The 16,862-nt window shown below is 36.4% G+C and overlaps 1 protein-coding gene across 4 annotated transcripts in view; it reads right to left on the reverse strand.

Annotated features, from left to right (window-relative positions):
• Positions 1 to 14,333: 14,333 nt before the first annotated feature.
• The window catches only part of st3gal3a (ST3 beta-galactoside alpha-2,3-sialyltransferase 3a), a 41,763-nt gene continuing 39,234 nt past the window's right edge, over positions 14,334 to 16,862 (reverse strand). For all 4 annotated transcript variants that reach the window (XM_046847468.1, XM_046847483.1, XM_046847460.1 and 1 more), the window contains one exon: positions 14,334 to 15,834. In XM_046847468.1, the coding sequence (XP_046703424.1) occupies positions 15,745 to 15,834 (90 nt within the window). In that variant the 3' untranslated portion in view covers positions 14,334 to 15,744. The remainder of the gene's footprint in view (positions 15,835 to 16,862) is intronic.

Genomic DNA, 16,862 nt, shown 5'->3' on the forward strand with positions numbered 1-16,862 from the left:
CAGCCCAAGTCAGTATCAGTGCAGTAATAATGTGTACTGGAGGCGCAGGCTGGCCAAATTAGACTAACAAACAGGGTTGCCACGTTGGATCCGATTCCCCCTGTAAAACAGGCTGTTACTTCACCAACTGTAAATGCATTTATTACAAGAGAATAATAATATTATTATTATTAATAATAATAATAATCAATTAGTTCAACGGGCTTATGTAACAGGGTAGTGAACAGATTTCTCCCTGAGCTGTGACACTGCTGAACTCTGCTTCTCTCCACACAAGGACACATTCAATAGAACAGCCCCACTATAAGACATAACCTATAAGACATAACCATAACATTATGAGCAGTGAAGAGAATAACACTGTCTCGTCATCTTTTCTCCTCATCATGGCACTTCTTAGTGGATGGGATATATTACGCAGCATGTGAACATTTTGTCTTCAAAGTTGATGTGTTGAAAGCAGGAAAAATGGGCAAGCATAAGGATTTGAGCATAAGGGCCAAATTGTGATGTTCTGATGACTGGGTCAGAGAGCATCTTCAAAACTGCAGCTCTTGTGGGATGTTCCTGGTCTGCAGTGGTCAGTATCTATCAAAAATGGTCCAAGAAAGGAACAGTGGTGAACCGGCGACAGGGTCATGGGGAGCCAAGGCTCACTGATGCACTTGGGGAGCAAAGGTCACCAGTGTTCCTAGAATTATTTTCTACATTTACATCCCTGGCATTTAGGAAGACGTCCTTACGCAAAGCAACTTGAAATTATCTCATTTTATACACCGGAGCAGTTAAAGGTTAAGGGCCTTGCTCAAGGGTCCTGCACTGGGAGCCTGGTGATGCTAAGATTTTAATTCAAGGTCTTCCAATCAGCAGTCCAACATCTCTACCACCTCCCCATTTTTGGATCCACCACAAACTAATAAATAAAAGGACACAAATCTGTGTACATTCCCACCACAATCAACTATGCTTTCAATCAATAATATGTATAATGATTAAAAAACATTTGACATCGACTTTCACTATGTTAATATCCACCAGCTTCGGTTGAGCCAAATGTATTTGAAAGAGGGATTTTCTGCAGCCTGGCAATCTGAGCAGGATCCAGCCTCTTTCTGTGCAGGACACTTTTTAATGAAATAATTTCTAGAGAACAGAGTTGTCAGAGAGGTTGCTCGATACTGTAAACTTGTAGCAATATTTGTTCAATTTCACATTATATGACATTTTCATAAATTACTACAATTAAATAATACAAATTTATACAATTAATGCTGGGAAGTGATTACTTTATGGGCAGTAATGCTGTTTGTTAAGTAGCTTCAAAGTTGCAGAAATAAATTCAGTAATTTGTTTTCCTGCTAAAAACTTGTGCATTCTTGATGTCAGAAAGGAATAAGGAATTTCTTGGTGTTCCTGTGTATATTGGACCATGATTAATCATTGTCCACAATTGGTTGCATTTAAAAAATTTTTTATGCAAAATTCACATAGAGCAACGTTTTACTTGACAAGGAATAATAAGTACAAAAAACCGACAGTCATCAACTCTTCAGATTTGGTCTCATTTGCAGTGCAAACTGCTGTAGTATAATATTAGGAAAAGAAGAAAAAATATTATTTGTATTATTACTATGGTGTGGGATTTTGATACCCCAGATGGCATTGCTTTTCAATATTCTATGAATGATGATGATGATGGTGATGCAAAATTTTATTTAACTGCTGCAGCTGCAAAAAAAGGAAAAATGTGGACAAACGATCATTGATCATTCTAAACACACAACTTCTGCCATAACTGATACCATTCATCAATACACCATAATAATAAGTATAGATAACATTAAAAAATTGCTATTTACCCTAGCATCATCTAGATAATTGTAGATCGTCTGACTGGTTAATCATAATAGTGATCTCTGACATATTCAAGCTAAAGTTATGTGTTTCATAATAAACCTGGACTTCAGTCTGAATGCAACTATCATTTTTCTTCTACTTCTTTGGTTTCAGTACCATATTAGGATAAAAAAAGAGCGTGTCAAAAGTTTTAGTTTCTAACAGACAACGTTCCCCACAGGATGCATTAGTGGCCTGGCTAAACTTTGCTCTCGGCTAACCTCCTCATGTAACTGGAGCCGTTTGCACTGGGCACCCTCTCATAAATTGATTATTAGTCCTTACAATTCAGATATAAACCAGGTGAGTTACAGAGATCCTACAGGCTATAGGATTTTCATATAAAATTATCATAACACAAAAAATGATGAATTCATTTGCAGTCATGAATGAACTTAATGTGTTGACTAAATAGTACTTTTAAAGAAAAAAAGCTTATACCTGGTGTCAGGCCAATAAGTCCTCAGGATGAAGATTTTAAGATCTGACCATTTGGCACAATCATGTCATGTATGTTATACAGGATACTGCTGAGAAATGTTCCTGGTTAAGTTATATCAGCCATGATATTAAAACCACCTGCCTAATATTGGGTAGGTCCCACTTGTAGTACCAGAACAGCTCTGATTGGCTGAGACTGAGACTCCACAGGACCTCTGAAGGTGTGCTGTGGTTTCTGGCACCAAGACATTAATAGTAGATCATTGTGGAGCCACATAAATCAGACTTGTTTGTTCAGCCCATCCCACAGATGCTTGATTGGATTGAGAGGCAGGAAATTTAGAGGCCAAGTCAACACTTTAACCTCTTAGTTAAGTTCCACAAACCACTCCTGAACCATTTTTGCAGTGTGGCCAGGTGAATTAGGAATACTGGTGCCATGAAAGGGTGGTCTGTCACAATGTGTAGGTAGGTGGTCAGAACCAAAGTAAAAGCCACATGAATTCCAGGACCGAAGGTTTTCCAACAGAACCTTGCTCAGAGCATCACACTGCCCAAGCTGCCTTGCCTTCTATCGTTTGTACATCCTGATGCATCTGGAAAGTTAAAACATAAAAAACAACATTCAACTGACTGTGACCTCTATTGTTAAAAAATGACCTCACCTGTAGATTCTAGAAAATATTTCTGTATCATTTAATATATATGAACTATAAAAAATAAATATATTTTAAAAAAGGGCTTTTTAATTTCTAATGACCTTCAATGGGTTATTTTAATTATAAATAAACAAAAAAACATGCATCATGGACAAGGATGTCCATTTGTAAAATCATGAAATAATCTGCCTGTCAGAGAAAAAGAAATGTGACTTCAAGGTTAAAAGCTAAAATAATTGGCCAAATTAAGGCGTTTTGTTCTGTCAGTGATTATGTCCAACAGTACATACCACTGATACTCCCAATTGCTCTATCCAAACCACTGGTGATGTGAAGGACAAATAAATAAACAGTCCAAGTGAGGGCTGGTGAAATGCTCCAGTGAACCAGTGACGGTTTTCCCACTACCAAAGTGGAGAAATCTTTGGACTTGCAACTTATCAAGATTGGCATCGGATCAAGGTGGTTTCAGAGCACGATTTTCTTTTATTGTCACTGTGCTGTATCTTTGCCTAAGAGTGCAGAACTTCTGAAACAGTATGCCAGAAAGAAGATTAAAAAAAACTCTCGCAGGACTACAATGCCTTCTTTGGGCAGAGCTGCTTGAGTGAGCGCTGCTGAAGCTTGACCCTCCGTCACGCTCTTGACCGAATGCTGTGGACATGTACTGGGCTAGAAGAAGAGGAGGAGGAGGAGGTGTGTGTGAGTGGAGAAAAGCTTAACCACACAAGGCCTGCTGTTGTCAGAGAGAAGCTCATTGCTGAGATATACATGATAAAGTACATTTGACCAAATTAAATGCATGGCTATGTATAGTTAATCGTGTGAGAGCTGCAGAAGGACTTGGGTAAGATTACCCTGTTACACATGATGCTGTGATTTCTACTGTGACGTACCAAATGAAATATATATCTATTATTAGTGTTTTTACAGTGTGTATACTTTACAGTAAACAAATTCTCCAGCATGTACATTCATTTTAATTTTAAGAGTGTGTTAGTGTTGATTGATTCATTCATTCAGCTTTAATAACTGCTTTATTCTAGTCAGCTTTGTGTTGAGATCGGAGGTTGGGGAGGTGGTTGCTTAGTGGTTAAAACATTGGACATTGAATCTGAAGGTCATGAGTTCAAATCCCAGCCACACCACACAAGCTCCTGGGCCCTTGACCTAGGCCCTTAACTCCATAGCTACTCAGTTGTATGAATAAGATGAATGGACAAGCGTGTCTGCCAAAATGCCATAAATGTAAATGAAGCTTATCTGGAAACACTGAGAGTGAGCTGGGGACTTCTGGATGAGACATCAGTCTATTGTAGGGCCTACTGTGGGTGTACACAAGCACACACATTCACACCAATTTAGAGAGGCCAATCTCTTTATCAGGATGTTTATTTGACAGGTGGAAGGAAACTAGGGAGCATATGAAATGGCATTTATAAAACCCATCCTGATATATAAAAAACATATTAGATTGAAGCCTCAAAAATACGGAGAAATGACGCCTATGACTGACAGCTCAAAATTGAGCTTTGAACTTTCATATATTTAAAACCACATCTTGCAGCTATATTATTCCTGCCAGCAAACCCACACAGAATACAAGCAGAAACAATGAGACATGCTAGACTTTCCTCATGGAACTTGTTTCGGTGCACCACAAAGAAAAGAAAGGCCGTAAATCACATCTAAGTTATTATTTTATTAGTTAACAGTTAAAGGCTGACTTCTATCTGAAACACATCCATCCTTATCTCCAATCTCGCCACACTGTTTCTGTCCACAATAATATAATCACCTGGAAATCAAGGCAACAGTCCACATAAAACATGTGAACCATACACGCTCAGTCTCTTTGGGACAGAAAATATGCTCAGGGCGATGGAGACATGTTTCGTCTGTCTCTAACACAGTAATGCACTGTGTGTGTGTGTGTGTGTGTGTGTGTGTGTGTGTGTGTGTGTGTGTGTGTGTGTGTGTGTGTGTGTGTGTAAGAGAGTCTCATGGAATTTTTCTCATCTGGGGGAAAAGAGTGCTAAATAATGGTGATAGCAATGAATTGTGTATAAGTCTGTTGATAGCGACCAGATTTGGTTGCTTTTTTTTAAGCTAAAAACAGCCAGTGATGTCTTTTTTTTTCCTTTTCTAACCTAAAACGTATTTTGTATTTTCCAAAAAATTTAATCAATTCTATGATTGTCATTCTTTCTGTCATTTGGATATGTGGGTTTCGCTTATTACTCCAGGTGGTTACTAAATGAGGGAAACCTCTATCAAGTTCATCTAGAAGTATTATTGTAGTTTTCTTCTTTTTTTGTATTTATTTTTTACTAATGGTGGTGTTATTCAAATTAATGTTGGTTTGAAGAACACACAGTAAATGATGCCTACAGACATTTCAGAGATGAAGAAACTTCAAAAGACCCTAAATAAATTGACAAAATATGCTGCAAAAATATCACCATTTTTTCCTGGCATTTCTAGTGGCTTTTTACCTGAAGTGTTTAAACCAACCTGGTAGGATTCTACTGCTGATTGGATGCTCCCTAAGTTGTCTGGAAAAAGTGTGTGAAATACATACTGAAACTGATTTTGTGTTCTGATTTTCACCAGCAAAACTACAGCCTGAAGGGTTTTAGTCGATACTGAAACCAAAGCTGCATGTTAACGCCTAATGGAGGCATTTTTCCCCGTATTGAAATAGATTGCTAACCAATCCAACATGCAATTTCAGTTCTTATTCTCAAACTGGCTTCTGTCAAAATGATTTATATTCAGACATTTAATATTCAGCTGAAATAACAAGCCACTTAGCTCGTAACAACCTGACTTGGTGTGAAGGAAATTTGGTCCCTGTGGTTTGGATCACAAGGTAAAAGCTGGTCATTGTGTTCAGGCAGCTGTATGGAGGTGAGGCCTGTTGCCAGACTGATTCGTGCTTTTGCGACAATGGCTTCATATTTCATAATACCAAAAATCCTGCTTGGAAAATATCTATTTATTAAGCTGAAACAATTGAAAAGGTGTTTCTACAAGTACACAGCTCTTACAGCCAAACACTTAAACTAAAACACTGACTTAAACCAAATTTTAGCATTTAAAAGCAATTACTTAAGAAAAAGAAGGAAAAAACCCAGTAAAGATATACAATATGCATGTGGTAATTGGAAGGGCTCACTTTTCAATGAATCTCCCCATCAGAGTGTGTCCATGACCTGGGAATTGACCCTTAGCTCCAGGTCTTTACCTCCTAGGGAGCTCCATGTGTGTGTCCTGATAGTTCCTCCCTGTGTATTGCCAAATGTATCTTTTTTAAATGAATAAGTGAGTTAGAAGTCAAACAGGAGACTGTAGTGAAGAACAGGACCCTTTTTTGTAATTGTACTCAATAGGAAAATGACTGGTATCTATTATTTTGTTAAACACACTTAATACAAGTAATTAATTAAACAATGTGACTGTTGGTCATGAACTATGGATAAACAAAATTAGGATGAAATATTCAAAGATCAGAAAAAGACTAGTGTACCAGTTTGATGTCATAAATCATAAATAAATTATAGGTCATATTTTGTGCATTTATATGTTTATATTTATATGCTGGTTTGTGTCACTAAAATACCCTTAGAATTGTCATTCAGATTGTACTAGACTGTAATTACTCTGTAGAAATGAAATAACCATGTAACTCAACAGATATTATTTATGAGGTCAAAACAGGCTTTTTTTTTAGAACATTGAATACATATCAAATGTTAAAAATACTCAAGAAATGTACCTTTTTAAGAAACAACAAAGGTCATTTTAAATGTGATGACTACAGCACATCTTAAAATCTGGAACAAGGCTCTATGTGTAGCATTGCGTGTAGCATTGCGTCTTCTTTTTACCACAGTCTTTATACATTTGGGAACTGAAGAGATCGGTTTCTGTAGTTTTTGAAGAAGAATATTGTCCCATTCATGTGTGATGCAGGATTCCTTCTGCTCAACAGAGTCTTCTTTGTCGTATTTTTTGCTTCATGGTGTACCAAATGTTTTCAAATGGTAAAAGTTCTGGACTGCTGGCAGACCAGTTCAGTACTTGGACTCTTCTGCTTTGAAGCTGAGCTGTTGTAATAGATGCAGTTTGTGGTTGAACCTTACTTTGTTCAAATGTGCAAGGCCTATCCTGAAAAAAAAGTCTGGATATAAGAATGTGTTGCTCTAAAACCTATGTATACTTTTCAGCACTGATGGTGCCTTTGCAGATGTGAAAGCTCTCCATTCCATAGGCGCTAATGCACACTCCATACCATCAGAGAAAACAGCCATTCTCCACTTTTGTCTGGAGGATGCAGCATACTGAGCACTTTGTTTCAGTATTTCTGCATCATGCATTTCTACGATCATGTTCACATATAGCTTCTTCTTTGCATGATAGTGCTTTAACCTGCATATGTGGATGACATGGTGAACTGCAGTCACAGATTGTGATTTCTTAAAGTGTTCTTAAAGAGTCCATGCATTGATTTTCAAAATCATGCCTGTTTTTAATGCAATGCCGTCTGAGTCTAAATGATATCAGACATCCAATAATTTATAGATTCTCCGAATCTTTTAATAATAATACTGTAGATAATGATATAGTCAAAGTCTTTGCAATTTGATGTTGAGGAATATTATTCTAAAATTGTTCCACAATTTGTAGATGCAGTTTTTTGCAGACTGGTAAACCCATCTGCCCATCGTTACTACTCAGAGATTCTGCTTTTCTGAAATACTATTTTCATATCAAGTCATTTTACTGACATGGCTGCCAATTAATCTAGCTAGTTGCTAAATGTTCCTTCAGCTGTTTCTTTTCAGTAACACTTGCTTTTCTAGCATTTTGTTTCTAAATATTTGACATGTTTAACTAAGCTAAAGTATAAACATTTCACATTTGACATTTCTATGTTCTATTGTTAAGAAAATATGGGTTTATGAGATTTCCAAAAAGAATTAAAATTTTCGATTTATCTGACAACAGAACAGTTTTTCACTACTGCATTATGGGGATGTGGTACATTAGTAGTTAAGGCATTGAACTTTGGAGCTGAAGATCATGAGTTTAAATCCCTGTTCTGGATCGAGCAAGGCCCTTAATCCCATAGTTGCACATAGTTGTATGAATGAGACAAATGTATTTTGTTCTGGATAAGGGCAGCTGCCAAATGCCATAAATGCATTCTCTTTTTTATTTAAATTTTTTTGTTTACTTTTTTTAAATTAGGGTTGAAATCATTCGGACAGGTGGTTTTCTCATTTCATGTGATCCCACTGACTTCTGTGAAATCTCTTTTTTTTCCTTTTAACTGAAAAGTTTTACTAAATAAAAAGGTGATATCAACACAAATTGTATCAGTAGAAATAAACTGGTCGATGTGATCTGAATCAGCTGGCAAGTGCTGGCAAATTGTAATGACCTCTGCTAATGCGAGAGGCTGTTAGACAATTATGGACTCATTACTTTAGTCACTTAATAGGCAGACAGACTATGATGTGACCACCTTGGCCTGTGTTTTAGCATGTAAATATAGCTGGTTTAGTCTATTAGAGAAAAACAAAATTCTCAGGTTTCTCCAGGAGAACTTATGCATTAGAGCATACATGCATTAGAAATGTTTTTTATACAAACCTAGTTGCACGCTTTGCTAGTGAATCGTTTAGCTTATAAACAGTCTGCATGCAATTAATTAGTATTTATTGATGGAATGTGCATCAAAAGATTCCCCCTAAAGAAACAGCACTTTTATTTAATGCAAACTAATTAAAGTGTTTGTGGGTGGTCAGTGCTGGTCAGCAGACTCCCTGCAGTCTCCATCGTTCAGATGTTCAGATATCCTGGAGAGAAGGCCAAACTAGTATAGGATGCCTCTTGCGCTCTGAATTCCTGAAAGAGAAGATACAGATTCCAAAGTTGATTTATTCAAATAGAATTTCTGTGAATCCACACAAATCATATCCCGTGTTCCAGTATCGCTTTAAAATACAGTTAACATTTAAGAAAATAACGATAAAGCAAGACCGATGCAGCTAAAGTATTTTCCACGCTGAATTTCCTTCATTGCTTACTAGCAGAATAAAGTAATTCAGTGCCATCTGCTGTTATCAAGCAGCTCAAATCCATTTCCATTTTCTCAACCTTCAAGACAAATCCCATACTTTACATAAGTGCTGGGTTTTTTTTATAATTATGATTACTTGAGTAATTTTTGATTATATGTGTATATGTGAAAATGAATTTCAGCAGATTTTTGCATATAAATTCAAGTGAACACAGCTGTCATCATGCAAATTATTTATGTATTTTGTGCTCACATCTGAGAATAAATGACAAAAATATTAATGAAATAAAAAAAATTATAATGAATAAATACAAAAATATTTGGATCATATATTAACAAGAATGAACTACATGAAAAAAGTTATTTTACACATTTTTTTTCCATGTAATTCATTCATGTAAAGTTCATGTGACTTTTTTTTGTAAGCTCTCAATACCTTCTGGGACGTTCTCCAAGAAGTCTGCTTCACTCTGCCTTCTTGCCTTGTTACCCCGATTCCCCTCCTCTGAATCCCCGCTGATATATTTGAAGTGTCGTGAAAATGATCAGGTCATTTCAGGACACAGAGCTGATATCACCAATCTGACACACTGTCCTAGAGAAGCACCTCTACTGCCTAAGACAGCTCACCTTTGCTGGATCATCTGATGTTTCCAATCCACGCTGTAAAATGTGTGGACATCAAACACTTGTAGATTTTTTGCATATTACAGCTGTTTATTTACTTATTTAATTATGTTTTACTGCTGAGCTGAGTAACATTATTAAGCTTCACTAATCAACATGAGAAGAACATTTTGTGTCTGGTTCCTCTCAGGGTTTCTTCCTGTTCTTCCTCTTGCCTTTAACTTACACATTAGAAAGTTTCCTTTCCTTTCCTTTGTGTTAGACACACTAAAAACGATTGAATCCAATTAAATTGGAATTAGTTCAAATTAGGAGGACATGCAAGTTCATATTAGAATCATTAGAAAATACAAGACATTAATATCTAGCCAGGATCTAAGCTAGTTCAAGGATCCACAGAGTGATCGAGGATTATATATAGTTATATAACAAACAGAAACACTACAATTAGTCTTGAGTTGATTCCTGGATGATACAAATTAAAGCAGTTTGTTTAAACCTAGTAACTGTGTTGCACTCGTGTACATGACTTTTCAGCTAACACGGTTTCATGGCAATGTCACAGGCAAAGGACACAGTGGCCCTTCTTTACAGTTAGGGTCCTTCATATATTTTGTGTCAGGAGCAATCAAGGCACCAAGCAGTGACTCCTGCACAGACACAAACAAATCTCCAGATAAAGCCTCCAGATAGAAAGACACAGTGGACCAAAACCAGTCCAACTGCTCCTGAAAAACAAAAGAACGACAGCAGAATGCTTTGATGCTAACTGGCCACCTACATGGACACACACCTGCTGATGGACAAGCCCCTGCCTCCCCACACAATGATGTCAGAGTTCCCATATTAGGCTCATTGTAGAGTCTGAATTTATCATAGGGTGAGGAGTCATTTTAGTTCGATTAGTGTACAGTACACCACTTGATTTGCATTTTTTCGCTATGTGTATATATATATATATATATATATATATATATATATATATATATATATATATACAGTACAGATCAAAAGTTTGGACACATCTTCTCATTCAAAGAGTTTTCTTTATTTTCATGACTATAAAAATTGTAGATTCACACTGAAGGCATCAAAACTATGAATTAACACGTGGAATTATATATGGAATTATATACATAACAAAAAAGTGTGAAACAACTGAAAAATGTCATATTCTAGGTTCTTCAAAGTAGCCACCTTTTGCTTTGATTGCTGCTTTGCACACTCTTGGCATTCTCTTGATGAGCTTCAAGAGGTAGTCACCTGAAATGGTCTTCCAACAGTCTTGAAGGAGTTCCCCGAGAGATGCTTGGCACTTGTTGGCCCTTTTGCCTTCACTCTGCGGTCCAGCTCACCCCTAAACCATCTCGATTGGGTTCAGGTCCGGTGACTGTGGAGGCCAGGTCATCTGGCGCAGCACCCCATCACTCTCCTTCTTGGTCAAATAGCCCTTGATGCCTTCAGTGTGACTCTACAATTTTCATAGTCATGAAAATAAAGAAAACTCTTTGAATGAGAAGGTGTGTCCAAACTTTTGGTCTGTACTGTATGTACACTATTAGATTTTTCAAGAGTTTCAAATGAAAAGTCCGGACACACATTTTTACACACATTTTCCACATTTTCTGTATTAAACACATATACATAAATATATATATATATATATATATATATCATATAGTTTAGCTTCTTCCTAATATACACATGCATTCTATGTATTGCAGCCAGGGAGCTTTTTATTTGTAAAATTTCTGCCAGAACATTTTCAACTTAATATTATTCTTCAGTTATTGTGCTTTGGATTACTGTCCATCTAAAGTGGCTGATAATCAAGAATAGAACTATATAATAACTGACACTGGTCAGTTGTGCTTGCCAGCACTGTAACAACAAGGAACAAGAGGTCACAGACCAGGGGGCCATGCTGAGGACCACTGATCAAGACATTACTTCATAAAGAAATGTGATGTGCTGAGTGTGACAAAAGAAAGATGTCAAAAACTTCTATTGTAATGTGGATGAATAGAATAGAACTTAAGAAAAGAATAATTACAAAAAATGTTAGAGAAAAATGAATATTAAAAAGAAAATACATTTTCTACTGAATATAGAATGATGGGTCCATGTACGAGTATAAAATGCTTAAAATCACAATTTCTAAATGAAATGTACTGAATTCAGTTCTTTATCGGTTGTAAATGGGTTGTCACAGATCAGTGGCTAAATCAATCATAAAACTACACACCTCTCACTCCTCCCTCCCACACACACACACACACACACACACACACACACACTCAGCGTGCACTCAGGTCAAGGCTCTGTACTGAAATAGGATCCACCTGCTTGTTGTGTCCATACTTCAACTGTCTCTGATCTCACACCACTTTCTATATCAGTATATTATTTACTGCAGACGACACTCTGGGCACATTAAAGGTTTCATTAGCTACAGAGCACGGAGAACTGAAGGGGAAGAAGAGGCATGTGGAAACAGCGGTGTTGCGTGGTGTACATTCTCACCCTTGGGATTTATGTTCACACCAAACCAACAGATTGTTTTACAATTTCATATCCCGACATCACACACCCCTGGTTTTAACCAACACCTGTGCATGTTACAGTACACAGTTACGTTAAATAATCCATTGAATAATATGATTCAGGATGCAGTTGAAGGAATAATTCAGCAAGATAATTTTCCCATTACCCCATTACGTGTCTTGTCTATCAGCCAAGACACGTTTGGGCTTTAAAGTTGATTAGCATCGCATTGGAGCTTCAAGGGCTGTAGCTTACAGCTCGAGGGAGTTTATATATATGTATGTATAACACACACATACATTCATTAACACACATGATGCTAAATTAATGTGTACATGTGTGTGTGTGTGTGTGTGTGTGTGTGTACACATTAAATTAGGAAACTGTACATTCAATTCAGAGTTACAGAAGTAACATTAGCCTGGGTTTCCACTGCATTAAACCTGATTGACTTCCCTTCATACACGACACATACACATGAGCATGTACCAGATCCTGCTGAACATAGTGATGCTGTGTGATGATCTAGACAAGCATTTAGCATGATGATAAATTCATCTATGTGTATGTGTGTGTGTGTGCGTGTATGTGTGGGTATATATATATATATATATAAGATTTCTTGCAAATAGGAGCAACAGAAGTAGATCAGGTTTAATGCAGGCTAATGTTACTTCTGTAACTCCGAAATGAATGTACAATTTTTATTTGACTTACACTCATATAAAAGGTATCAATAATAAAACTTAACAAAATGCAGTGTCCTTTACATTACAACTCTGGACATTTCTGACAATCTGTCACAAACTCACATTACAGGATTACTGTTTGCTTTAATAATATTTAGTTAAAAAAAAAAATGTAAATTTTATTTCATTCATATACATTTCCAATTCATTTTTATATTACGTTTAACAATGAACACTGTCTTAAAGCAGCTTTATACAGATATTGTGGTGATACAAATGAATAAGATGTTCTTTATCAGTGTAAGTTTGTCCCTGATGAACGAGCTGGTGGTGACTGTGGCATGGAAAAACTCCCGAGATGGCATAAGGAAGAAACCTTTAGAGGAACCAGACTCAAGAGGAAACCCATCCTCATCTGGGCGGCACCGAATGTCCATTTATTACAGCCAAACGATGTTGAGGTAGAGGAATGGTGATCAGAAGCAACCTGTAGTCCTGAGTCAGTGTAGCAGACTGTTGACATTAACTACAGTCCAATCCATCCTCAAAGCTGCTGTTCTTCCTCTAATTTTTAGTAAGGCAGCACCTATATTGCACTTAAAATGCAGTCATTCTGATACTTGCCCCATATAGCAATATTGGTAATGCTTTTATAAAGCTTTTATATAAAGCTTTGCTACCACCTGAAGAAGTATTCAGTTATTCAATCAGCTAAATAATTGTTATATGGCATTATATTATACTGCAATTGGATTTATGTGATTGAATTGAAATGTTTAACCAAACACTCCACATTTTTGAAAGCGCATATTATATATATATATATATATATATATATATATATATATATATATATATATATATATATATATAAAAAAACACACCGACTCTGTGTGTGTGTCTCACGTCAATAACAAGCCATTCACCACGTTTATGAAAGCCTGACCAGTGAGTGGGTATTTGAGTTTTTGAGTAAGACTAAACCGACCACATACACACACACACACACACACACACACACACACACACACGCATTATAAACAGTACTGTGCTGTTTTATGCAGGTGTGAGAGAAAGAATGCCGTAAAGTAAAAAAGCTTTCAGAAACTGAAATATATATATTTTTTTTTATCAATTACCAGAATAGAAAGAAAATCAACAGGGGAAAAATCCAAATTAAATTAAAATATATGGTATGATGCACCTTGCCTGCAAAACTGTAGCAATTCTTCTATGTACACTTGCACACTGATTTGGATTTCTATTCTATTCATTTTCTTTCCATATTAACACTTTCTCAAATTACAGCAGTTGTTCAAAAACTGCCAAAACATTTGCACAGTACACACACACACACACACACACACACACACACTTCAGACAAGAAGGTAACAAATTCTTAATACTTTTATTGTAATTTTTCCATATACTGCACCAGACAGAATCACAGGCTGAAGTGAGAGAAATGCAGTGATTTCCACTCTGTAACACAATCCCAGTTAATCCTGCTAGAGCATAGCAAAGTACACTAAGGGAAAAAAAGTCCTGATCATCTGCGCTGTAACACTTAAGACTGCAAAGAAAGCAGCCCGATATTGAGGTGAACACCATTAAAGCTCCGTATTGGATGGAAGTACAACACATGACAGTGTGAATCAAAGAATCCAACTTAAACATTGCATCCATAAATTAATGGTAATAAAAAATAAAAAACACAGACACCCTCTTGTGTACACATATGGATGGCTGCAGGGACGGTTAAGTGTGAACAGAATCTGTTGTGTTTCTCTACTACAACAACCCCATTTCAATCAGTACTATGCAGGTTTTTGTGTAACCTTGTTTTGTATTTACACTATTTAATGAGCTTAACCCACCACATAACAAAGTGCATGTTTTCTAAAGAAGTTTTAAAATGTTTTAGTGTGTAACTGAAGTGGCCCTATACAACAAACTGAAAATCACTTAATGTAAAAGAGGACAATATAATTCAAGTTTCAACACTCTTACCACAGTCCATACAACTGATTTCTAGAAACTAAACTGCCTGTTTATCTTTCCAACCGAAGATTTGTTTAAATATACTCACCATTTACAGTTGGTCAGCCTCCACCCATTCAGTCTACAGCATGTTGGCCCCACCCATTCCAACTTGGTAATCTATTTGCTATTTCTGTACCTAGTCTAGTCATCAATAACAATTACAAATTAACATTCGCTATTGACTTTTCTTTAAATCCTTGTAATCTATTTCACCAGAAAATGTAACACTTTTTAGCACAAATGTTGAAAACGAGTTTCTGTTTATGTAGATAAAATACTATATATAGGATATAGGACCTTTTTTTTGTAGTATGCATAACCTTCTGTTTTACTGCTGTATTAAAGTTGTTTTGTGGTCCCTGCAGCCATCATTGCTTAACACAGCTACTAATAAGTGGAAAAACTCATTAAAAACAATGACAATCATTTTGCATTAAAAAAAAAGAAGAAAATTATGATAATTATATGCATATTATATATATATATATATATATATATATATATATATATATATATATATATATATATGTATGTATAAAACCGGGAGATTCTGAAAGATTGATATAGTAAAAGTAAGTCTTTTTGTGTCTTACATACTAGTGTGTTGACTGTAGCCTCAAGAGTTGCAGTGGCTGGACTGTCAGTATCCGTGCTGAAATATCCGCTGAGCGAATACGTGAGTTCCGCACACTCAGGTGCTAGGTAGAAGTAAGTCAGTAAAGGCATTTCCATTTTTGTGCAGGTGTGCAAGAGACTTTTAAATCCCATTGGTCAAATCCTGAATCACACCAGCAGCCACCAACTTCTGCAAAAACTCCTTTTCTTTTGATATGTTGTGTGTCCATGACTGCAGAGACAAAGGGAGAAAAAGAAAGAGAGAAATGAACATTCAGGCCCAACAGTGTGGCAAATGCTATAGTCTAATATGCTTCTCTGTTCACTCGGCTCTGCCGTCAGGTCAGTCAGCTTTATTGAAATGAGTGTGTACTGAATGTATACACATAAACAATGGGAAAACTGATCGCTCTGTCTAAAGTAAACATGTTACTGGAGCTGGGAAACAGCGGAGACATTATGACCGGCTCTCTTTGTGCTCTGCGGGCTTTTAATGCTGGACACGAGAGACATTACAAAAACACATTACAGGACAATGACGTGTAGAGTTACCTCCTCCGTGGGAAAAGCACTTACAAGCAGATTACAGAAAAGGCAGGTGAAACAACATCTACAGTAACAGTAAAAGTGAATTTAGATAGAGTTGGACACATTTTGCTGTTCCATTATAGAAAAATGCAGATCATTGGAAAAATCTTTGGAAATGATGTACCCCAAACAAATACTTTGTAAAAGCCTCTTTTGCAGGATTTGTGAATAAGTCTCTATTAACTATTTGTTATTTCACTCAAATAATATATTTTCAATTATGAAATATTAGGGTTTCCCCCCCCCCATAAAGGTGCGTAGACTTTTTATATCGACTGTATATGGTCTACCAAACAGTAAATACTTCAAGAACTGTAAATAAGGCGAAAGAAAAGAGCTATAAATCTGCATTTTATATGTTGTGATTATAATGCTTTTATGGATAAAGGCTTGAAAGATGGCATACGTGACAGAGGATCAATTCAGGGAGTGCAGTGTGGGAGATTGGTGCTTTATTACAGTTATACCTCTTACTAACTACTCAAATCTGAGAGTGATGCCAAAGTACTGCACAAAATAAGAGAAAGAGAAGCACAAAACTGCACTTTAGTAATAACACAAATTGCCATGAACTCGTTGATTATGTTAAATGTTTCAAGCGAAAAAAAAGTAGATGAAAGTGGTATTACCTACACATCATGCATATTGTGTGTTTAATCACACTGGTTATCA

This window comes from Silurus meridionalis, chromosome 1 (assembly GCF_014805685.1).
Source record: "Silurus meridionalis isolate SWU-2019-XX chromosome 1, ASM1480568v1, whole genome shotgun sequence".
NCBI lineage: Eukaryota > Metazoa > Chordata > Actinopteri > Siluriformes > Siluridae > Silurus > Silurus meridionalis.